The sequence below is a fragment of the Lepidochelys kempii genome, chromosome 1 (assembly GCF_965140265.1).
Source record: "Lepidochelys kempii isolate rLepKem1 chromosome 1, rLepKem1.hap2, whole genome shotgun sequence".
Classification (NCBI taxonomy): domain Eukaryota; kingdom Metazoa; phylum Chordata; order Testudines; family Cheloniidae; genus Lepidochelys; species Lepidochelys kempii.
The window spans coordinates 209,860,878-209,886,195 of NC_133256.1; the positions used below are offsets into that span (position 1 = coordinate 209,860,878).

Here is a 25,318-nt window from a genome sequence, read left to right on the forward strand (position 1 = left end):
GGGTGAGACACAGCTGTGGAGGAAACTCAGGCACCCATCTCTGAGTCTAGCCCATGTGCCTCACCACTGGAGGATTTTCTCCAGTGTTTTCCAGCATGTAAGCTCTCATTTCTGAAAGAACCACGCCTGTCTCTCCTGGCTGGGAAGGAATAGTCATTTCATGTTTTGATGACTGGCAGCTTCAGTACTATCCACTCCAGCTGGCAGTGAGGGGGAAATAGAGCTGCAATGTGAATTGCTCCTATTCATCTTACTAGGGGTCTGACTTGTAAGGATGGATGGCGGTGTGGTTATCTTTCACTGACTGGCTCAGCACTGCCCTGATCCAGACAGGCTCCACTGCCTTGCCGGGGGGTGGGGGGAAAGCAGCCGTGGCCTACTCCTGCAGCACTTGTCAATACTAGCTTCTGCAGCGCATTACATTTGCAGTCTGAGGGGCTTATCCACTTTCCTATCTACTGTGAGAAACTGATTTCACTTACTCTACCTGGCACTGGGGGGGGGTGCCTGTTCCTGAGGCTGTGCCAACCAGGGCCTTCTGTACAAACTGGATCCTGTTTGCTGATGGTAGTAGGAGCCTTCACACTCTGTCACCATCCATGGCAGTAACCCCTTCAACCCTGCTGACTTTCCAAGGTCCTCTAATTGTTTAAACTGTCAGAGTGAGGCCAAGGGTGGGTGCAGTGAGTATGGGAGGGGCCTGTGCTCCCCACCCTGCCACCACCAACTATAAGCCTGGCTAAGAGCCCTCCCTGTCAAATCCTTCCCCCATCTGACAACTGTTTGTCCAGCTGCTAGCTTGTGGGGGGGGAGTTTGCCAAGAGAAAGCAGCACCCCTTGTCAAACTGAGAACTAGGGGAGGTGCTGATGGTAGAACCATCTCAGGAGAAGGTGCTGGTCTTGGGGACCTGCCCCCTTTAGGAAGCCCTTGCAATGGCACTGTTGGTACAGCCTGTACTCCCCAGCTCACTTGTGCAGGAGGTGTTGCTTCGTAGGCAGGGCAGAGGAAGTTGAGGGTGGGAGACTGAGCAGGGCCCTACTGCAGGAAGAAAGAGGGGAGATGAAGTCAGATTCAGGGTTGCTGTCTCCATCTCACTCAGAGATCCCCACTTCTTAGCACCACCTCCCTCCATCCCATAGAGATTTCACTCCTTTCACAATCACAGGATCTCTTCTCCTCACTAACTCTATCAGTATGCCCTCATTTACCTCGCCTGTGGTGTCAGACTTCTCCCCAGTGTCTGGATGCTGACCTGACCTAGCCTTGCCTCTGCACAGCCCCTGAAAGTCTGCTGCTAGATGAGTCCTGTCTGTGACATAGCTCAGTGTACCTGACTCCTTGGACAGCACCCCCACCTCTGCTTTGACCCCTTTGCTGGGTAATGGGGTAGCTAGCCCCTTAGCTCCATGACCCTCTATTGCTGCCCAGCAGGGCCATGTACTAGTTAGCCAGGAGGAGGCCTTCAGCCATGGCCACTTTTATCGGGGTAAGGACTCACAGTTCTTGGGCCCATCAGGTCCCCAAGCATGCAGTGCCCCAACTAGCCTTGTGTTTCCTGTACCCCATTCGTGCTGTGGGCCACAGGCAGTGTCTCAGTTACCGGTGGGAGCCTTAATTCCAGTCAGGGCCATCCCTAGGGGGGTGTGGGGCCTGGGACAAATCAACCTGTATGGGCCCCCTTAACATTTTTTATACAGTTGAAATCTGGTTAGTGAACTTCAAGGGCAGCTGCAGCTTAAATATTGATAGTGCCCAGCTTTATAATTATATTGTAGTTCTTATGTATAGTTATAATGAAGTTCATGGAATTTTTAAAAAAAACAGCCCTGCTCCAGGACTGAGCTGTGCATGGACCCTCAAGCTGGGGGCTAGTGTCCGAGCTGCTCTGCACCCCTGCAGGGAACTCATGGGCCAGGGCCAGGCAGGCTGGACCAGCCCCCATGCCCTGCAAAGAAATAACCAGCCATGAAGGGGCCTCTCACAGGCTCCCTGAGCTGGGGCCTTCCCGTGACCCGGCAGCCTTGGCGGGGGATGGCTGTACTGACCCCCGCCAGATGGGGCTGGGAGGTCCCAGCCTGTGAGATGCCCCCACTCAGCTGTGCCCCCCGCCTCACCTCTGCACTCAACTGCTCTGCCGGCACCACCACCTCTCTCTGATCCCACCGCCGCCACAGCCCTCTTCCCCCCCCCCCCCCCCCGGTCTCCCGGACAACCAGCCATGGAGCCTACACAAGGACAATTGCTGCCACCTCCAATGCTGTGGGGCAAACCCAAGAACCACTGCCACGATCCCCCCAGGGATCACCCCTGGGATCCACCAGCCCCAATCAGCCCTCCGGATCCGCAAACCCCCCCAAGCAACACACACGCACACTCTGATGGGTGTGGGTGAAGTATTGCATCCGACACCATGATGTCAAAGCAAGGGGCCCCCAAAAGCGTGGAGCCCGAGCAGTCATCCTGATTCACCATACCCAAGGGACAGCTCTGATTCCAGTCTCTCAGGGAGAGTGGGGGGCTTTCTCTGCCGACTGCCATCTGACCCAGCTCTGCCTACACTGGAGTCTGAGTCAAATGTAGGGTTCCTCTTACCTCCACCAATATTTAGGCCCAGCTCCCTTCAAATGAGCGGTGCTATCTAAGGTAGAGATGAGGAAGAATCTAGGGAAATTCTAAAAAAACAGGCAAGAGTGCACACCTAGTGTTTAAAACTTTTCAGCACCCACACTATAATGGGCAGAAGGGACTTGCGCTGACCTCTTAGGCCATGTTTGTGCATTTCACTCAGGGGTCTGGAGAGAGGCAGCACGCCTTCAGGTGAACTCCCAGACTTTCTCACTAAGAGGTGATGTAGAGCAAAGCAGGAGTTCCTTATCTGGTCTATGAGTGTTACCCTGCAAGACCTCCCTTTGTCCTGGGTCAGCTGTAGTTAGGGGCTAATTCAGGGATGGGCAAACTTTTTGGCCTAAGGGCCACATCAGGTTTGTGAAATGGTATGGAGGGGCGGGTAGGGAAGGCTGTGCCTCCCCAAACAGCCTCGCCCCAGCCCACATCCACCTCCTCCCACTTCAGGCCCCCTGACTGCCCCCTCAGAACTCCTGACCCATCCAACCACCCCCTGCTTCTTGTCCCTTGGCCACCCCCTCCCGGAACCCCCCCGCCCCTAACCACCCCCTCAGGATCCCACCCACATCCAACCCCCCCTGCTCCCTGTCCCCTATCCACACCCCTGCCCCGTGACAGGCCCCCTGGGACTCCTGACCCATCCATCCCCCCCACTCCTTGTCCCCTGACCACCACCTCCCAGGACCCCCATCCCTAACTGCCCCCCCAGGACCCCACCCCCATCCAATCCCCTCTGCTGACCACCCCACCCCCCGAACTCCACCCCATCCAACCATCCCTGTCCCCTGACTGCCCCCCGGGACCTCCTGCCACTTATCCAACCCCTCCTCCCCCCACTCCCTTACCAGGCTGCTCAGAGCGGCAAGTCAGGCTTATTGGAAAGCCTGGGAGGTGGGTGGGTGCAAGCCGTGCGGTGGCGTGGCTGCAGGGGAGGGGGGACAGCGGGGGAGGGGCTGGGGGCTAACCTCCCCAGCCCAGGAGCTCAGGGGACAGGCAGGATAGTCCCACAGGCCGCAGTTTGCCCACCTCTGGGCTGACTACTGTGTCCTCAGTTGGGAGAGTGAGGCAATTGCTTTGTTCCCTTTCTCCATCCTTCCCTCACTGTTTGTGATGCAAACAATTCTAGCCGGAGCAGGGGCTGTGCTCTCAGGTGGGGCAGGATCTAGTACCAAAGGAGGGGAGACAAAGGTGTTGATCCTTAGCATACCAGCCTTTTCCTCAGGGCTAGTCTACACTAGACGTCAGGGCCGGATTAAGACCTTTAGCGGCCCTAAGCACTGAAAAGATTATGGTGCCCCCCCCCCCATGTAATTCAAAATAAAAACAATACTATATCGTAAAATACAATTTTATTTTTTTAAATTACACAAAACTTACATGTATGCTGAAATTAAAATAGCTTCTTTCTAGATTTTCTGATTGCAAAATTCTAGATAAGTTCATCGAAGCTGACTCGACAAAGCATGTCCCCTTCCATACACAATAGGGAAAGTGAACCAAGTCGGTCCTGACACATTGTTGTTCTCTGAGGGTTTTTTTATTCATTTCAGCTGAAAAAAATAGCGTTCTGCGGAGCAGTTAGTAATCATCAATGTTAGAAAAATACGAGTGCAATCTCTACATTTGGAAATACACATTGTATTCAGTCTTTCAGTATTGTGTCATGAAGATCAATTGTGACTGAATTTCATTTTTCCTGTTTCATTAAACTTTGCACGCATATAACAGTGGAACTGCCATACTTCTCCACAGAGATTTATGTTCAAGTCAACAGGGTATGAGTCAACTAGCTTTTGGGAACCTTGTGAATATTGTTCATCAGATAAGTCCATATCGTTTAGCAAGCATTCTTACAACTACAATACCCACCTGCTGAAGTGAAGAAACAGATTGACAGAGCCAGAAGAGTACCCAGAAGTCACCTACTACAGGACAGGCCCAACAAAGATAATAACAGAACGCCACTAGCCATCACCTTCAGCCCCCCAACTAAAACCTCTCTAACGCATCATCAAGGATCTACAACCTATCCTGAAGGACGACCCATCACTCTCACAGATCTTGGGAGACAGGCCAGTCCTTGCTTATAGACAGCCCCCCAACCTGAAGCAAATACTCACCAGCAACCACACAACGAAAACACTAACCCAGGAACCTATCCTTGCAATAAAGCCCGTTGCCGACTGTGTCCACATATCTATTCAGGGGACACCATCATAGGGCTAATCACATCAGTCACACTATCAGAGACTCGTTCACCTGTACATCTACCAATGTGATATATGCCATCATGTGCCAGCAATGCCCCTCTGCCATGTACATTGGCCAAACTAGACAGTCTCTACGTAAAAGAATAAATGGACACAAATCAGACGTCAAGAATTATAACATTCAAAAACCAGTCAGAGAACAGTTCAATCTCTTTGGTCACTCGATTACAGGCCTAAAAGTGGCAATTCTTCAACAAAAAAACTTCAGAAACAGATTCCAATGAGAGACTGCTGAATTGGAATTAATTTGCAAACTGGATACAATTAACTTAGGCTTAAATAGAGACTGGGAGTGGATGGGTCATTACACAAAGTAAAACTATTTCCCCATGTTTATTCCCCCACCCGCCACTGTTCCTCAGACATTCTTGTCAATTGCTGGAAATGGCCCACCTTGATTATCACTACAAAAGGTTCCCCCCCACACATACACTCTCCTGCTGATAATAGCTCACCTTAAGTGATCACTCTCAGTGTGTATAGTAACACCCATTGTTTCATGTTCTCTATGTATATAAATCTCCCCACTGTATTTTCCACTGAATGCATCTGATGAAGTGAGCTGTAGCTCACAAAAGCTTATGCTCAAATAAATGTATTAGTCTCTAAGGTGCCACAAGTACTCCTTTTCTTTCTGTGAGTTGTGCTATTTTCAAGTTGTTCAATTAAAACAGTATTCTGCCAGTCACTAAATCCATCTGCAGCAAACTGGGATGTGAAGGTTTATATGTAAAAAGTTTGCAAACAAAACAGTACATAGACCTGTTGATGGTGAATACAGTAGCCATTCTTGAGTGTATTTCTCACCTTCACTTTCATGCTGAAAAATATTTTTTGTGGACAATATCTTGTTTGTTTGCCATTGGTAAAAGTCCGACGTGATTTCTCAAATGGCCCAGTGTGGTGTTCATAGTCATTTGGTCCATGATCTATCATTGGTACTGAAATCAACCCACATACCAGGATCTTTTCTCGTATTATTTACAGCATGAGCAGGTTCCATCTCTAACACATCCACACCTTCTAGAACAATGTCTGTTTTACCACCAAGAATAGGATGATCAGTTACAGTCTCTGACACATCCACATGTTCTGGAATGGTGTTTGTTTCACCAATAGAAGAAGGGTCAGTCTCTGAAACACCTACAGGTTTTGGAACGATATCTGTGCTACTGAGAGAAGCTGTTGCTTCTGATGGATTCGCTTTGAAAAATGATGTCAACTTTGGAAGATTTTGGAAAATGTCACTAGTTTTTTGTTTGTTTTCTTCCGCCAGTTTACGTTTCTGTGCTCCACTCAGTTGGTTACATTTCATCCTGTCCATTTATCTCAGTTATCTGAACTTAAAAAAAAACAAATTACACAACATTTTATATATATATATACACACACACACACACATAAACACACACACATACATAAAAATAGTGTAATATATATATATAAGAAAGAAAAAAATGAATCAAGTACATATCATTCAGAAGAATATATCAATAATAAAACAAATGTATTGCAATACATGACAGGATCTGATTTCCTCACATTATTTCAATCTACGTTAGTAGGACTCCCCCTGGTTTAGGTGGGGATAAGTAATAAAAAGAGAACAGAAAAACGGGGGAAGTGTGTGTAGTGGAGTGTAAGGAAGTCTAACAAAGTTCTGATTTTTCCCATGATGACTGCTGTGCTGCTGCAGCGAGTCTGGTGAAGACGCTCTATGCCGATGAGAGAGAGCAACCCTTGGCATAATAAAACCACATCCGTGAGAGATGGTAGCTATATTAGCGGGAGAAGCTCTCCCACCAACATAGTGCTGTCCAAACCAGCACTTACTTAGGTCAGTATAACTTACTTCACACCCCTGAGCGACATAAGTTATACCACTATAACCTGTAGTGTAGACAAGCCCTCAGTAAAAGGCCCATGAAATGGACTTGTCTCTGAATTTGGAAGGCACATTATGTTAAGAGGAGTTACTAGCTGCATTTGGGGCTGCAGGGCAGGGCTGGGGGCTTTAGCAGAGCTAGGAGGAAGCCCAGGCCTGGAATAGGAGGCAGTTCTGTGGGTCAGAATTGATGTGAAACCTCTGCATGCTCCTTCACCCTCTTTTGATTCTCTTCTTGCTGTCACCTGCATTTCCACAAGGGGTGTCTACTTAAATCTTCAAGGTTTTGACACGATTCAACAAGATTTCCCCCTTCCCTACCCCAATGGGCCTTTTTGAAAGAGGGTATTTATTCCCAGAAGCATGCAAGAAACCCCAGTTCCATTCCTTGTCCCATACTTTTGCTAGCTGGGAATGCTGTACATACACAGGCTGCATCTTTATATTCACTCCCCATTTTATGGGCTCTCCAGTCTGGACCTAAACTGATTGCCTGTCTTGGAGCGCCCTCGGCTGGCCAATAAGCAGAAATGAAGCAAATTTCATATATTCCATACCCGCAGCAATCTGCCACAAAGCAGGTAGTGTCTGATTCATACCCACTTGTGACCCAGTGCTGGGCTCCCAGCATTCAGCTCTTCAGCTTCCCCTTGGTCATGAGCCAACAATGAGGCAATAACTGAGACCTGTTTGTGACTTCTACCTAGGAGGTTTTGTGCCCCTTGCCTTTCTTTCCACATGGATGTGCAGAGCCTGAACACAAATCTCATTGTAAAGTTCCAATTCAATCCAAAAACATGATTCCAGAAGCAAAGGAGCTCTGGGTGTTACAGGGAGTAACACTGCATTAGATAGAGTCAGCTTCACCCAGCTGGCTCAGGCCTTCCTATTCTGCTCTCTCCATCTCTACAAAGAAAATGTCTTTGCTTGCTGGACTGTTCAGAAACATACCCCAGGGATATTTAGCATCTTCAACTCCCCCTGTTTTTAATGAGAACTGATGACATTCAGCAGCTTGCAGACTCAGGCCCTTTATCACTGCACACCACAGCTGGTCCAAGACAGAAACTGGGGGGGAATGGGAATGCTGAAGAAAAGTTTTATTCCTCTTCTTAGTTACCAACACAGTGAATGGCCTTTCTGGAGAGAAAAATGACAACCACTGATAAAGAAATCCCAGGCAATATCTAAGTTAAAATGGAGTTATACGTAAGAGTATGTGTCAGTAATTTAGGGTAAACTATGTTAAAGTGATGGTGTAATTATCCCAAAATCAGGCATTACAAACCAGGAAATTCAAAGATTGGGTTAAACTTGAAGCCAAATATGTTAAGAAACTATGAGACATCATCACTAAACACACAGAACACCTCCACAGGTCTGCCTTGTGATACCAAATATGATTAGTACAAAGTAGGGCTTGTGGTCCTAAAGTGATTTAGCCACAATTTCATAATGAAAGAAATCACAAGCACTAATCACAAGAAGGGGAGAAAAGACTAAAATTCAGCGTGGCAAAATCCACCTTCCCTGGGAACATGGGTGGGGGGTGTGTGTGTGTGTGTGTGTGTGTGTGTGTGTGTGTGTGTGTGTGTGTGTGTGATTTCAAGGGGGGGAAAAATCATATAATCTGCAAGATTCACAGATTCTCCATGAGAGGAAAGCAGAATAATGCCCACTTCTGACAGGGGGACTGTGAAACTTATCCCTGGCAGGCACCAGGCTGTGGGTGCTATGTAAGTAGACAGACTAAGGCTATGTCTACACTATGAAATTAGGTCGAATTTATAAAAGTCGGTTTTGTAGAAAGCGTTTTTATATAGTCGATTGCGTGTGTCCCCATACAAATGGTCTTAGTGCATTTATCCGGCATTTAGTCGGCGGAGTGTGTCCACACTACCGAGGCAACCGTCGACTTCCAGAGCGTTGCACTGTGGGTAGCTATCCCACAGTTCCCGTAGTCTCCGCCGCCCATTTGAATTCTGGGTAGAAATCCCAGTGCCTGATGGGGCTAAAACATTGTCGCGGGTGGTTCTGGATACATATCGTCAGGCCTCCCCTTCCCTCCCTCCCTCCGTGAAAGCAATGGCAGACAATCATTTCGCGCCTTTTTTCCTGGGTTACCCGAGCAGACGCCATACCACAGCAAGCATGGAGCCTGTTCAGCTCACCGTCACCATATGTCTCCTGGGTGCTGGCAGACGTGGTACTGCATTGCTACACAGCAGCTGCTCATTGCCTTTTAGCAGCAGACAAGGCAGCATGACTGGTAGCCATCATTGACATACTCCAAGGTGCTCTTTTAACTGACCTTGGTGAGGTCAGGCGTGCCTGGGCAAACATGGGAGTGACTCAGCCAGGTCATTACCCTTTTAAGTTTTGTCTTATGGTGATTCAGTCCTGCCGACAGTCCTACTGCACTGTCTTTTAATGAGCAGCCAGGAGATGATGATGGCCAGCAGTCATACTGCACCATCTTCTGACGAGCACCCAGGAGATGATGATGGCCAACAGTCTTACTGCACAGTCTGCTGCCAGCAAGATGTATAAAGATAGATGAAGTGGATCTAAAGAAGAAATAGACCAGATTTGTTTTGTATTCATTTTCTCCTCCCTCCCTCCCTGAAATCAATGGCCTGCAAAACCCAGGGTTCTGAGTTCTATCCTTGAGGGGAACATTCTGTTTCTCCATGATGCAAAGCCACCCCCTTTGTTGATTTTAATTACCTGTAAGTCAACCCTGTAAGCCATGTTGTCAGTCGCCCCTTCCTCCGTCAAAGCAATGGCAGACAATCGTTTTGCGCCTTTTTTCAGTGCAGACGCCATAGCACTGGGAACATGGAGCCCGCTCAGATCAATGTGGCAATTATGAGCACTATACACACCACGTACATTATCCAGCAGGATATGCAGGACTATAACCTGCAAGAAAAGCGAAACCAGGAGAGGAGCAGGTGACTGCAGCGTGGTGACAAGAGTGATGAGGACATGGACATAGACTTCTCATAAAGTACGGGCCCCTGCAATCTGCACATCATGGTGTCACTTGGGCAGGCTCATGGTGTGGAACGCTGATTCTGGGCCCAGGAAACAAGCAGAGTGGTGGGACCGCATAGTGTTGCGGGTCTGGGATGATTCCCAGTGGCTGTGAAACTTTTGCATGAGTAAGAGCACTTTCATGGAACTTTGTGACTTGCTTTCCCCTGCCCTGAAGCACAATACCACCAAGATGAGAGCAGCCCTCACAATTCACAAGCAAGTGATGATAGCCCTGTTGAAGCTTGCAACGCCAGACAGCTACCGGTCAGTCAGGAATCAATTTGGAGTGGGCAAATCTCGCTTGTGGGGTCTGCTGTGATGCAAGTGGCCAACACTATCACTGAGCTGCTGATATCAAGGGTAGTGACTCTGAGAAATGTGCAGGTCATAGTGGATGGCTTTGCTGCAATGGGATTCCTTAACTGTGGTGGGGCGATAGACGGAACCCATATTCCTATCTTGGCACCGGAGCACCAAGCTGGCGAGTACATAAACTGCAAGGGGTACTTTTCCGTGGTGCTGCAAGGACTGGTGGATCACAAGGAACGTTTCACCAACATCAACGTGGGATGGCTGGGAAAGGTACATGACGCTCGCATCTTCAGGAACTCTGGTCTGTTTTAAAAGTTGCAGCAAGGGACTTACTTTCCAGACCAGAAAATTACTGTTGGGGATGTTGAAATGCCTATAGTTATCCTTGGGGACCCAGCCTACCCCTTAATCCCATGGCTCATGAAGCCATACACAGGCACCCTTGACAGTAGTCAGGAGCTGTTCAACTATAGGCTGAGCAGGTGCAGAATGGTGGTAGAATGTGCATTTGGGCATTTAAAAGCACGCTGGTGCAGTTTACTGACTCGGTTAGACCTCAGCAAAACCAATATTCCCACTGTTATTATTGCTTGCTGTGCACTCCACAATATCTGTAAGGGTAATGGGGAGACGTTTATGGGGAGGTGGGAGGTTGAGGCAAATCGCCTGGCCGCTGATTACACGCAACCAGACACCAAGGCGGTTAGAAGAGTACAGGAGGGTGCGGTGCGCATCAGAGAAGCTTTGAAAACCAGTTTCAGAAATGGCCAGGCTACGGTGTGAAAGTTCCATTTGTTTCTCCTTGATGGAAACCTCCCTCACCCCGGTTTCACTCTACTTTCCTGTAAGCTAAGCACCTCCCCTCCCCCCTTCGATCACCGCTTGCAGAGGCAATAAAGTCACTGTTGCTTCACGTTCATGAATTCTTTATTTATTCATGACACAAATAGGGGGATAACTGCCAAGGTAGCCCAGGAGAGGTGGTGGAGGAGGGAAGGACAAGGCCACACAGCACTTTAAAACTTATTGAATGCCAGCTTTCTGTTGCTTGGGCAATCCTCTGGAGTGGAGTGGCTGGGTGGCCGGAGGCCCCCCCACCGCGTTCTTGGGCGTCTGGGTGAGGAGGCTATGGAACTTGGGGAGGAGGGTGGTTGGTTACACAGGGGCTGTAGCGGCGGTCTGTTCTCCTGCTGCCTTTCCTACAGCTCAACCATACGCTGGAGCATATAAGTTTGATCCTCCAGCAACCTAAGCATTGACTCCTGCCTTCTTTCAGCAAGCTGACACCACCTACCATCTTCAGCCCGCCACCTCTCCTCGTGGTCATATTGTGTTTTCCTGCACTCTGAGATTGTCTGCTTCCACATATTTTGCTGTGCTCTGTCAGTGTGGGAGGACAGCTTGAGGTCAGTGAACATTTCATCACGAGTTTTTTTTCACCTTCTAATCTTCGCTAGCCTCTGGGAAGGAGAAACACATCCAGCTGGTGAAGGGGGAAAAAAAAAAAGGAGTGGTATTTAAAAAGACACATTTTATAGAACAATGGGTACACTCTTTCACGGTAAACCTTGCTGTTAACATTACATAGCACATGTGCTTTCTTTACAAGGTCGCATTTGGCCTCAAGTTGCAGTGGGGGAGGTTTAGATTGGATATTAGGAAAAACTTTTTCACTAAGAGGGTGGTGAAACACTGGAATGCGTTACCTAGGGAGGTGGTAGAATCTCCCTCCTTAGAGGTTTTTAAGGTCAGGCTTGACAAAGCCCTGGCTGGGATGATTTAACTGGGAATTGGTCCTGCTTCAAGCAGGGGGTTGGACTAGATGACCTTCTGGGGTCCCTTCCAACCCTGATATTCTATGATTCTATGATTCTTATTGAGGGTCTGCTGGTTTGGTGTGAGAGATCACACACGCAGTGCCAGGCAACAGAATTCGGCTTGCAGGCAGCCATGGTAAGCCACAGTCTTTTGGCTTCTTTAACCTTCATAACATGTGGAAATGGTTTCAAACAGCAGCGCCCTCATTTCCTATACGAAATAGCCATTAGGTTGGCCATTAAAAATGGGTTGGTAATTTAAAAGGAGGGGCTGCGGTTTCTGGGTTCATGTGCAGCAGAAACCCAACTAACCCTCCCCCCCACACACACACACACAATTCTCGGGGATGAGGGCTTCACCCCTCCCCCCACCGCGTGGCTAACAGCGGGGAAGATTTCTGTTCAGCCACAGGCAAACAGCCCAGCAGAAATGGGCACCTCTGAATGTCCGCATACTAAAACCACCCTATTTCAACCAGGTGACCATGAATGATATCACTCTCCTGAGGATAACAAAGAGAGATAAAGAATGGACGTTGTTTGAATGCCAGCAAACACCGGGACCATACGCTGCAATGCTTTGTTCCGCAAGGATTCCTGACTACGTGCTACTGGCCTGGTGTGATAAAGTGTCCTACCATGGAGGACGGAATAAGGCTGCCCTCCCCAGAAACCTTTTGCGAAGGCTTTGGGAGTATATCCAGGAGAGCTTTATGGAGATGTCCCTGGAGGATTTCCGCTCCATCCCCAGACATGTTAACAGACTTTTCCAGTAGCTGTACTGGCTGCGAATGCCAGGGCAAATTAATCATTAAACGTGCTTGCTTTTAAACCATGTATAATATTTACAAAGGTACACTGACCAGAGGTCCCTTCTCCGCCTTCTCGGTCTGGGAGCCCTCCTTGGGTGGGTTCGGGGGGGTACTGGCTCCAGGTCCAGAGTGAGAAACAGATCCTGGCTGTTGGGGAAACCGGTTTCTCCGCTTCCTTGCTGCCTGCCACTTCCTCGCCCCCAAAACCCGCTTCTGTGTTGCCTGCCACTTCTTGGACGGAGTCAAAGCACAGGGTTGGGGTAGTGGTGGCTGCACCCCCTAGAATGGCATGCAGCTCATCATAGAAGCGGCATGTCTGGGGCTCTGAACCAGAGCAGCCGTTTGCCTCTCTGGTTTTTTGGTAGGCTTGCCTGAGCGCCTTAATTTTCACGCGGCACTGCTACAGGTCCCTGTTATAGCCTCTGTCCTTCATGTCATTGGAGATTTTTTCAAATATTTTGGCATTTCGTCTTTTTGAACAGAGTTCTGCCAGCACGGATTTGTCTCCCCGTACAGCGATCAGCTCCCATACCTCCCGTTCGGTCCATGCTGGAGCTCTTCAGCGATTCCGGGACTGCATGGTCTCCTGTGATGATGAGCTCTGCATGGTGACCTGTGCAGGTGAGCTCGCCTCGCTGGCCAAACAGGAAATGAAATTCAAAAGTTCCCAGGACTTTTCCTGTATACCTGGCCAGTGCATCTGAGTTGAGAGTGCTGTCCAGAGCGGTCACAACTGAGCACTCTGGGATAGCCCCCGGAGGCCAATACTGTCAGATTGCATCCACAGTACCCCAAATTCGACCCAGCAAGACCGATTTCAGTGCTAATCCCCTTGTCAGGGGTGGAGTACAGAAATTGATTTTAAGAGCCCTTTAAGTCGAAAAAAAGGGCTTCGTCGTGTGGATGGGTGCAGTGTTAAATCGAGATAACGCTGCTAAATTTGACCTAAACTCATAGTGTAGACCAGGCCTGAGACCACAGACCCTGGAATACTCAGGAGGAATTGTGTACTGGGATGATCTTTTGATTTCTTTGCCACCACTAGAACAAAGTGCATCTCATGCAGGGATTAGAGCAAGATGAGGCTCTGGTCTGTTGGTTTCCTGCTCCTTCTATCTTGCTCAGCACTGCCAGATGAGGAGTTGAGCAAAAGCCCATGCAGGTGAACTGCAAAGGGAAAAAATGGAATTTGTGCCATTATTTTGCTTCTTCATGGAGAATAGAGAGTCCTGAAAGAACTTTTTTAAGTGGGAAAGAGTGGGTGGGGCTCTGGGGCTCTGCTTAATTTTTAATTTTAGAACTGTCAGGAATGCCAAATCTCATTTTCCCTACTTTTTGCTGCCAGCTCCTTAGAGGACACAGATACATGGAGTGGGAGTTCTCTGAGTGGGTCACTGAAGAGTCACAGAGTGTTAACCTCTTTTTGTTAAAGATCCTTCTCCAAACTATTTGTTAGGCATTGTATATGGTTAGGTGTTAAAAAAAAGTTTTACACAGCTTGAATTTAAAAAAAAAAATCCTTTCCCCTCTTAACGAATCTGATTTCATAAGAATACACATTCTCCAATCCTCTGTAGAGTCTTCCAGGAAAAAGAAAGTAGACAAGACCTGAATTGTTATTGTAAAAGTCAGGCTGGAAAAAAATTAAACACAAACAAAAGCCTTCCAGGTCTTTTTAAATCCATCAGAATAAAAGGGAAGGCGCGGGGAGAGGGGGGAAGCACACAAGCCCTTCCCCTCCCCACCCCCAGAACTGATTTTCCAGATTACTTTACAGGGTCCTTAAACCATTAGCAATTGAATGTAAGAGCATATCTAGTATGGTCTCTCCAGGGTTTTCTGCAGGATTTAGAGCTGGAGGGGATGGGCCAAAGCATGTGATAGATTACAAAGGGTCTGAAATGTCCGATGAAGAAACCCCCTCATGATATAAGCATAATGACTGTGGGTAAACACAGAATCAATGGGATGAGCCCCTTCACCACATGGTGTGAAATCAGTCTGGCAAAGTCCCATAAGGAGAAGGGACCCAAGGCAGGATTGTTCCCAGGAGTTTGCCCAAGAGATGGAGAAGCCCCATCATATAGCATCTAATCCATTTCCTCACAGGACACAGTCAGGGAGACAGCATGGGAGCAGAGAGGTTGATCTGTGAGCCAACAAGGTAAATGGCAGCTGAAACAGTGTGAACAGAGGAAAGACAGAATGTGAGTAGGGCCCTACCAAATTCATGGTCATGAAAAACAAGCCATGGACCCTGAAATCTGGTCTCCCCCTGTGAAATCTGGTCTTTTGTGTGCTTTTACCCCATACTATACAGATTTCACAGTGGGAACCAGCATTTCTCAAATTGGCGGTCCTGACCCAAAAGGGATTTGCAGGGGGGTTGCAAGGTTATTTTAGGGGGGTTGCAGTATTGCCACCCTTACTTCAGCACTGACTTCAGAGCTGGGTGGCCACAGAGTGGCAGCTGCTGGCCAGGCACCCAGCTCTAAAGGCAGTGCCCCGCCAGCAGCAGTGCAGAAGTAAGGCTGGCAATACCATACCATGCCACCCTGACTTCTGCGCTTCTGCCTTCAGAGTTGGCCAGCCGGAGAGTGCCGTCTGCTGACTGAGGGTCCAGCTCTGCAGGCAGCAGCACAGAAGCAAAGATGGCAATATCATATCATGCCATCCTTCCTTCTGTGCTGCTGCTGACAGTGGCTCTGCCTTCAGAGCTGGGACCTCGGCCAGCAGCCGCCACTCTCCAGCTGCCTAGCTCTGAAAGCAGCGCCACCACCAGCAGCGGTGCAGAAGTAAGAATAGCAGTACTGCAACCTTACCTACAATAACCTTGCGACCCCCCCCCCGACTCCATTTTGGGTCAGAATCCCTACAATTACAACAATGTAGAATTTCAGATTTAAATAGCTGAAATCATGAAATTTACAATTTTTAAAATCCAATGACTGTAAAATTGACCTAAATGGACCATGAATTTGGTAGAGCCCTAAGTATGAGGCAGCAACTGGAGCTGCAGGAGAGGTGGAGGGATGGCAGGAGCAGGCTTGTATTGGGGAAGAGGAGCAGGCTTGTATTAAGAGAGGAAGTACCAGAAAACAAAAAGAGGTTAAGAAGGGAGGGGATCATGAGAATGGAGGCAAAGGAAGTGAGCAGCCAGGAGGGGATGGGGCCAATTAAGTAGGAGGAGAAATTAGAAGTGGAGAGTCTTCAAGGAACCACAGAGTCTGGATCAAAGGAACAGAGGGAACTGTGGGGGAAGAGGAAGTAGAATTTGGCAGATCTTGTTGATCAGCAGTCAAGTGATCCTGCACAGAGAGGTTGCAGGAGCAAACTGGGTTTTTGGCAAGATTCCTAGGTGACAGATGGACTATGGGGGCTGGGGCTTAAGAGGCACATTGAACAGTGACCAGAACAGACTGAATCAGTCCAGTCCCTTGAACAGCAGAACACAAGAGTCACAGCTTGTGTAACAGGAACATTAGGGTTGTGAAACAGTGTACATTAGAGATCATGGAAATAGCACCTTGGACACTGGTATTAGCTGCACTCTGGTGGTGGCTGGACAGTCACTGACAGCGAGCAGAGATGGGTTCTACCTGAATGTTTCCCAGCTGATGCTTGTAAACATTGTGGGTTCAAAACAGGGGTGCTGGAACAATTTGTAGAGTGAGGGTGCTGAGAGCCATTGAATCAAATTGTAAACCCTGTACATAATGGAAACCACTTCAAGTCAGGGGTGTGGCAGCACCCACTGCATCACTAGTTAAAGTACCTATGGTTCAAAATGATTCCAAAGCTTAACTGACAAGAGATCAAAAACGTCAATGCTGGATCCACAGATGCTGCTCGGCCAGCACAGTGCAGCCACAGCATGGCCTACCTGGGTCAACACTAGCACGGCTCTGCTTCAACCCCAGCACAGGGCAGCCACAGCACCAGCATGGCCTGGCCTGGCTAGCGCCTCTCATTTGGAGCTGCTGGGCTCTGCAGAGCGGGCCATTTCTGGCAGGGGTTCTGGAACAGCTTTTTTAATGGGGGTGCTGAGAGCCACTGAACCAAACTGTAAACCCTGTACACGATGGGAACACTTCAAGCCAGTGGGTGCAGCAGCGCCCCTCGTTCCAGCTCCTATGATTGCTGGTGCTCCGTCGGCCATGCTAGGTTGCAGCCCCCTGGGCAGAACAGCGAGTCCTTCCCTCCAAAGCGCTGCACCCCCCGACCCCTCCTTTACAGCACTATGACCACATCACAGCTGCCCCCTGGCCCCACCCCAGTTCCTAGGCCCGCTGGCTCCTGCCTTCTCCCCCCTGCTTGTTCTCACCCCATCATGCAAATCGCACACCACCTCCTCCTATCAAGTGACAGCCAATCAACTTCTGAGTCTCTCCTGTCTGACTCCTGCCAACTTCCTAGGAATTCTGGCCCACAGGGACTTGTCAATCACCAACTGTTGCCATGGCAGGAGATCCTGGCAACAGTTCCCACCCATCTCCTGGGTTTCCATAGCAGCAATAAACAAACCCTCCCCCTCCCTGCAGGTCCCAGGCTCCTGGAGCAGCTCAGAGCTGGGGTCAGGGGAGCTGTTTTGTTGCCCTGGTGCCAGTCTGGACCTAGGTCTAGGGCACCAGCTGGTGCTGGGATACAGGGCTTCTCCCCTCTGGTCAGCAGGCCCCCTCTGGCCCCAGCTGACGCCCCATCCCCACCTTGTGGAGATTTCTCAGGGCCCTTTGTGTGCAGCAAGGTGGTGTGTTCTCAGCAGGACTGGGTCTGCATCAGTGTGACTGGGAGCCTCTGCACAGACTGAACTCCTCTCTCCCCTCAAAGGGGGCCCCCAGCGCAGGCCAAGGCACAGCAGCCAGGAGCACGGGTGTAGGTAGGGCAAAGCTCTCCTCACTGCTGGCAGCCAGGGTTACACACACGCCCTCAGGGGCTGCTGGTCAGGGCTCTCTGGCTGGAATTAAATTATCTTCTAATGGGGCTTTTTCTAGTCTCTGAAGATGTCAGATGAGGAGTTTGAGGAGGACTACGGTGCCAGTGAACGAGAAAAGGAGGGAGAGGAGGGGGAGGAAGAGAAGGAGCCAACAGAGGAGGAGGAGGTAAGGAAGCCTGACATGGAGAGAAGGACCCTGAGCGTGAGGGGAGGGAATTTGTAAGGGACATGGCTGGGGTTAGGGGTGAGCTGGGAGACTGACCCTGCCTTATTTTTGTGTGATGTTATCTCTAAGTCTCTCTTTCTCTGACTGTTTGTTTCTGTCTCTCTCCATTCCCCACCTCCCCCCTTCAGAGCTTGTCTCCCCGCCTTCTTACAGAGGAGATCTTGAAGGAAGGCCTCTCCCTCTTGTGTAAAACTGGCAATGGCTTGGCTCATGCCTATGTGAAACTAGAGGCAAAGGAAAAGTGAGTGTGATAACATGCACAGTCAAATCCTCCTTCCACCCAACCCACTGGCAGCAGGGCAGAAGTCAACACCCTTCCTGCAGCACCCTTTCTAGGTGGATGGGAGTAGGTTGGGGGAGAAATTCTGGAACAATGATTAATGGGGAATGGATTGCAGTGCCCAGTAGTGTGGGCTTCTTTCTGTATGGGCTGTCAAGGTTGGTGGGGCATCCCACTCAATATCCTGGATAGATCACACTCTGAGTTACCTCTGACTTTACCCTGGGATGATGGGAAGGGATATAGGTTTTGGGGCTGTAATAGAATCATAGAATATCACGGTTGGAAGGGACCTCAGAAGGTCATCTAGTCCAACCCCCTGCTCGAAGCAGGACTAATCCCCAACTAAGTCATCCCAGCCAGGGCTTTGTCAAGCCTGAGTTTAAAAATATCTAAGGAAGGAGATTCCACCACCTCCCTAGGTAACGCATTCCAGTGTTTCACCACCCTCTTAGTGAAAAAGTTTTTCCTAATATCCAACCTAATTCTCCCCCACTGCAACTTGAGACCATTACTCCTTGTTCTGTCATCTGCTACCACTGAGAACAGTCTAGATCTATCCTCTTTGGAACCCCCCTTCAGGTAGTTGAAAGCAGCTATCAAATCCCCCCTCATTCTTCTCTTCTGCAGACTAAAGAATCCCAGTTCCCTCAGCCTTTCCTCATAAGTCATGTGTTCCAGTCCCCTAATCATTTTTGTTGCCCTCCGCTGGATGCTTTCCAATTTTTCCACATCCTTCTTGTAGTGTGGGGCCCAAAACTGCACACAGTACTCCAGATGAGGCCTCACCAATGCCGAATAGAGGGGAACGATCATGTCCCTCGATCTCCTGGCAATACTTCTACTTATACAGCCCAAAATGCTGTTAGCCTTCTTGGCAACAAGGGCACACTGTTGACTCATATCCAGCTTCTCGTTCACTGTAACCCCCTAGGTCCTTTTCTGCAGAACTGCTGCCTAGCCATTCGGTCCCTAGTCTGTAGCGGTGGATGGGATTCTTCCGTCCTAAGTGCAGGACTCTGCACTTGTCCTTGTTGAACCTCATCAGATTTCTTTTGGCCCAATCCTCTAATTTGTCTAGGGCCCTCTGTATCCTATCCCTACCCTCCAGCGTATCTACCTCTCCTCTCAGTTTAGTGTCACCTGCAAACTTGCTGAGGGTGCAATCCACTCCATCCTCCAGATCATTTATGAAGATATTGAACAAAACCGGCCCCAGGACCGACCCTTGGGGCACTCCACTTGATACCGGCTGCCAACTAGACGTGGAGCCATTGATCACTACCCGTTGAGCCCGACAATCTAGCCAACTTTCTATCCACCTTATAGTCCATTCATCCAGCCCATACTTCTTTACCTTGCTGGCAAGAATACTGTGGGAGACCGTGTCAAAAGCTTTGCTAAAGTCAAAGAACAACACGTCCACCGCTTTCCCCTCATCCACAGAGCCAGTTATCTCGACATAGAAGGCAATTAGATTAGTAAGGCATTACTTGCCCTTGGTGAATCCATGCTGACTGTTCCTGAACACTTTCCTCTCCTCTAAGTGCTTCAGAATTGATTCCTTGAGGCCTGCTCCATGATTTTTCCAGGCACTGAGGTAAGGCTGACTGGCCTGTAGTTCCCAGGATCCTCCTTCTTCTCTTTTTTAAAGATGGGCACTACATTAGCCTTTTTCCAGTTGTCCGGGACTTCCCCCTGATCACCATGAGTTTTCAAAGATAATGGCCAATGGCTATGCAATTACATCCGCCAGCTCCTTTAGCACTCTCGGATGCAGCGCATCCGGCCCCATGGGCTTGTGCTCGTCCAGCTTTTCTAAATAGTCCCGAACTACTTCTTTCTCCACAGAGGGCTGGTCACCTCCTCCCCATGCTGTGCTGCCCAGTGCAGTAGTCTGGGAGCTGACCTTGTTCGTGAAGCCAGAGGCAAAAAAAGCATTGAATACATTAGCTTTTTCCACATCCTCTATCACTAGGTTGCCTCCCTCATTCAGTAAGGGGCCCACACTTTCCTTGACTTTCTTCTTGTTGCTAACATACCTGAAGAAACCCTTCTTGTTACTCTTAACATCTCTTGCTAGCTGCAACTCCAGGTGTGATTTGGCCTTCCTGATTTCACTCCTGCATCCCCCAGCAATATTTTTATATTCTTCCCTGGCCATTTGTCCAATCTTCCACTTCTTGTAAGCTTCTTTTTTGAGTTTAAGATCAGCAAGGATTTCACTGTTAACCCAAGCTGGTCGCCTGCCATATTTACTATTCTTTCTACACATCGGGATGGTTTGTCCCTGTAACCTCAATAAGGATTCTTTAAAATACAGCCAGCTCTCCTGGGCTCCTTTCCCCCTCATGCTATTCTCCCAGAGGATCCTGCCCATCAGTTCCCTGAGGGAGTCCAAGTCTGGTTTTCTGAAGTCCAGGGTCCATATTCTGCTGCTCTCCTTTCTTCCCTGTGTCAGGATCCTGAACTTGACCATCTCATGGTCACTGCCTCCCAGGTTCCCATCCACTTTAGCTTCCCCTACTAATTCTTCCTGGTTGTGAGCAGCAGGTCAAGAAGAGCTCTGCCCCTCATTGGTTCCTCCAGCACTTGCACCAGGAAATTGTCCCCTACACTTTCCAAAAACTTCCTGGATTGTCTGTGCACCACTGTATTGCTCTCCCAGCAGATATCAGGGTGATTGAAGTCTCCCATGAGAACCAGGGCCTGTGATCTACTAACTTCCGTGAGTTGCCGGAAGAAAGCTTCATCCACCTCATCCCCCTGGTCCGGTGGTCTATAGCAGACTCCCACCACGACATCACCCTCGTTGCTCACAGTTCTAAACTTAATCCAGAGGCTCTCAGGTTTTTCTGCAGTTTCATACCGGAGCTCTGAGCCGTCATAATGCTCCCTTACGTACAATGCAACTCCCCCACCTTTTCTGCCCTGCCTGTCCTTCCTGAACAGTTTATATCCATGCATGACAGTACTCCAGTTATGTGAGTTATCCCACCAAGTCTCTGTTATTCCAATCGCATCATAATTCCTTGACTGTGCCAGGACTTCCAGTTCTCCCTGCTTGTTTCCCAGGCTTCTTGCATTTGTGTATAGGCACTTGAGATAACTTGCTGATCGTCCCTCTTTCCCAGTATGAGGCAGGAGTCCTCCCCTCTTGCGCACTCCTGCTCGTGCTTCCTCCCGGTATCCCACTTCCCTCAGGGCTTTGGTCTCCTTCCCCCGGTGAACCTAGTTTAAAGCCCTCCTCACTAGGTTAACCAGCCTGCTTGCGAAGATGGTCTTCCCTCTCTTCGTTAGGTGGAGCCCGTCTCTGCCTAGCACTCCTCCTTCTTGGAGCACCATCCCATGGTCAAAGAATCCAAAGCCTTCTCTCCGACACCACCTGCGTAGCTATTCGTTGACTTCCACGATTTGACGGTCTCTACCCAGGCCTTTTCCTTCCACGGGGAGGATGGACGAGAACACCACTTGCACCTCAAACTCCTTTATCCTTCTTCCCAGAGCCACGTAGTCTGCAGTAATCTGCTCAAGGTCATTCTTGGCAGTATCATTGGTGCCCACGTGGAGAAGCAGGAAGGGGTAGCAATCCAAGGGCTTGATGAGTCTCAGCAGTCTCCCCATCACATCGTGAATCCTAGCTCCTGGCAAGCAGCAGACTTCTTGGTTTTCCCGGTCGGGGCGGCAGATAGATGACGCAGTCCCCCTGAGGAGAGAGTCCCTGACCACCACCACCCGCCTCCTTCTCTTGGGAGCGGGGGTCCTGGAACCCCCAACCCTAGGACAGTGCATCTCTTGCCTTCCAATCTACGGAGTCTCCTTCTGCTCCCTTCCCTCAGACGTATCATCTAGTCCACTCTCGGCATTAGTACCTGTGGAGAGAACATGAAAACAGTTACTTACCTGTATCTGCGTTGCTGGTACATGGATGGTCCCCTTTCTTTTTCTGGAGGTCACATGCTGCCAAATTTCTTCACCGTTCTCCTGTCCCCGCTGCACAGCCTGCTCTGAATCTTCAGAACGTTGTGTCCGTAGAAGCATATCCTGACATCTGTCCAGGAAATCTTCAGTTTCTCTTATGCAACGCAGGATCGATACCTGTTGCTCTAGACCTTGAACCTTCTCTTCCAATATGGAGACCAGCTTGCACTTTGTACAGACAAAGTTGCTTCTGCCCTGTGGAAGAAAGACAAACATGGCACATCCAGTGCAGGTCACAACAGCTGAACACTCCCCATCCATATTACTTTCCTTCTATGAGCTTCCTCAGGAGTTGTAGTAACTACTCAGGGAAGCCGGCAAGATGTAAGCCTCAGTGGGCTCTCCCCAGGTGAACTCCCAGGCAAACTCCCTCTGTTAGCCTCTCTGCTGTTTGCTGCTCAGCTGGTTCGCAGCTGACTGGCTTTTTATAACAGTCAGGCCCACTCAAGGCTCACCTGGAACAAAGCACTCCCAATTCACACTTTTCAAACAACCAGTCAAGCACATGGTCAAATTGTCAAACTGTCCCCACAACAGACACTCAGATACTCACCAACACAGCCTCCTTAATGCAGCCCTTAGCGTACCTCCTCTCAGGCAGATCCCAGGCAAACTCCCTCTGTTAGCCTCTCTGCTGTTTGCTGCTCCTTTGTCACTTTGTTAGTGGCCCTCCTCCCTCCCTGTGTCTGCTTCTCCCAAGTCAAAGCTGGCACCAGGAGATGACTGGCCAAATGGAGTTCAGCTCGTTGGGCCAGCAAAGCATTTCTATGGCTCTGTCTCTCTGGTTGGACTCCCAGGTTGCAGCCGGCCAGACATCATGTCCTTGTGGAGACATCACCACAGTTAGCCAGCCCTAAGTTACCTCTGAGATACCCCATTCCAGATCACTCTGATCAGTAGGTTCACGTAGATGCCCAAATACATTGTTGAGAATACCAATATCAACATCCAGATAGATATGACTGGGTAGATATGACAGATGGATAGATAGATGGATGCTCCAAGAAATGCTCTCAGCAGCTCTCCTCTTGTGAATAGTGGGGAGGCTTAGATGACATCCCTGGAGCTATGCCCTTTGCACTGATTCCTGGAGCTGTTCAAGTGACTGTCACCACCAAACTCAGCAGCCACCTGAATCATCCTCTTCCTCACCCACCAGTTGTAATCCATGGACCCATAAGTGTCCTGGGGAGGACATTCTTGGGAGACTTTGGAACTTGCATCCCTGTGAACTGAGTCCCATCCTGGCCATGTCCACCAGGTACTAGAGAGACCTTCCTGTCTTTCATTAATCAGGAGCAGACCTTTCTGTTTTGCTGGCCTGGGTGGAAAATGTTTTCTGCACCCTATGCCTGAGTGGCCCTGCCAAAAGAAAAGAAAAGAAAAGAAAAGAAAAGGCCAGACAATCAGGAGAGGTTGGGGACCCCTGGAAGTTGGTACACAGGGCAACTGCCCTGCTCGCCTGCCCCTAGAACCAGCCCTTGTCACTAACTATGCATTCCAGCCTCCTGGCCCTGCAGCCTGGTCCTTCCCCATCTCCCTTTTTCCCCCACCCAGCCCTCAATGCTAGGACCACTATCTGATGGACTTATCTATTCACAGCCTCTCTTGTTTCCTCCCCTCAGTTTCTGCCAGCTGACAGCTCCTTCTGCATTTCTGGGAGGGGGCTCCACCTAGGGGTCACTCAGGGGCTCTGTTTCCAACCCCTCTGCTCACTCCACGATCTGCCTTTTCCCTCCTTCTGGTCTGGAGAAGCTTCTCTGGACATGAAATGTAGGTGAACTGCAGAGGAGGAGACTGGCTCCCCAACAGTGGGGAGGGGCAGAGTGGAGGAGAGGGAGGGGAGGAAGAAAGCTGGATGTTTGTTTCACATCCTCATCCTGTGCTAGGGACCTGACAGATATCAGCCTTCTCCAGAACTACATTCACTTGCGTTATGTGGACTTGTCAGAGAACCAACTGCGAGATCTGTCTCCTCTGGGTAGCCTCATCCACCTTCTGTGGCTGAAGGTGGATGGGAATCGGCTGACCAGCACCCGTCTCACAGAGCTGCCCTACCTGCAGATTGCCAGCTTCGCCCACAACCGCATCAAGGACACAGAGGGCATTACCCACCCACGTCTGGGCAGCCTCAACCTTAAAGGTAGGTGTGTACCAGGCCTCACCACAAAGAAGTGCTCCTTGCTGTGTGCTGGGAAGGGAAATAACACTTTTGCTGCTTCCTTCTCTGTCACTCAGGGAATGAAATCCAGGTGATATCGGGTCTGGATCCAGGGAAGCTGACAAACCTGCACACGGTAGAGCTGCGAGGAAACAAGCTAGAAACCACCGCAGGGCTGCACCTGCCCAAGCTCAAGAACCTTTACCTGGTAAGAGCACCTCACTGCAGGGGCATTATGCCACAGAGAGTGGCGTAGAGACTCCATTGGGGTGTCCATGCGCCAGTGTGGTGGTAGGCCAGCACTGTGCAGCCTTGTCAGCCTGAGAGATTAACATGTTTCAAAAAGTCAGAGGGTCACAATCAATTCTTTGGGGCAGATTCTATGACCTATTGTGTTCCTGTCATGCTCAGTCAGTGCAAAGGGAGCAGAAACCACCTGCAAGTTCCCTGCAGAGAACTGGGGAGCTGTAACCTGTTGGCTCTCAGCTTCTCCTTTTTAACCTATCCCCTCTGCTACCCTGGGTAGTGGTATAGGGGAGAATAGCATGCTGTGTCAGGTGCTCTCCTAGGCTCAGGTGGAGCAAGTCAAGCTCCTATCCTGCACACTCTGGGGCTCCCACAGCCGGCAATGGAACAACCAGAGCTACTCACTTCTGTGATGCAGCAGGCAGCCTGCACGGAAGCTGCTGAGCAACTGCAGCAGATAAAGCACTGCAGGTGCTCAGAGACCTCCCAGCTAGACCTGCTCCTGCGGCTGCAGGGGATGTGACTCCCTTTAGCTCCCCTGTGACCCTCACTCCCATCCCTGTTTTTCATTAGTTGTACCCCTGGAATTACTTGAGATCTGGGTCTGGCAGCTCCTCCCCTTAGGTTTGGGGAAGGGAGGGACCTTTAGATGTGGGTGGGCTTGTGCCCATCCGCTCCTAGATTCTCAACAGGAACAAGGTATGTAGCCCACTCTAGATACCTGCACTCC

General features: G+C 49.7%; 1 protein-coding gene and 1 long non-coding RNA gene across 6 annotated transcripts in view; one reads left to right on the forward strand and one right to left on the reverse strand.

Moving 5' to 3' along the window:
* Positions 1–11,084: 11,084 nt before the first annotated feature.
* LOC140898260 (uncharacterized) lies at positions 11,085–23,532 on the reverse strand. Its single transcript, XR_012154932.1, has 3 exons — positions 22,735–23,532; positions 22,104–22,376; positions 11,085–11,615 (listed from the first exon to the last, which is right to left on the reverse strand). It is a non-coding gene; the product is annotated as an uncharacterized lncRNA (long non-coding RNA).
* The window catches only part of LRRC23 (leucine rich repeat containing 23), a 28,643-nt gene continuing 20,635 nt past the window's right edge, over positions 17,311–25,318 (forward strand). For 3 of the 5 annotated variants that reach the window (XR_012154929.1, XM_073311816.1, XM_073311823.1), the window contains exons 1-4: positions 17,311–17,860; positions 18,049–18,161; positions 24,071–24,324; positions 24,420–24,550. Coding sequence is in view for 4 of the 5 variants with exons in the window: in XM_073311816.1 (XP_073167917.1) it covers positions 17,762–17,860; positions 18,049–18,161; positions 24,071–24,324; positions 24,420–24,550 (597 nt within the window). In the remaining variant the exon portion in view is untranslated. The remainder of the gene's footprint in view (positions 17,861–18,048; positions 18,162–24,070; positions 24,325–24,419; positions 24,551–25,318) is intronic. The other 2 variants (XM_073311811.1, XM_073311833.1) reach the window with 2 other exon arrangements.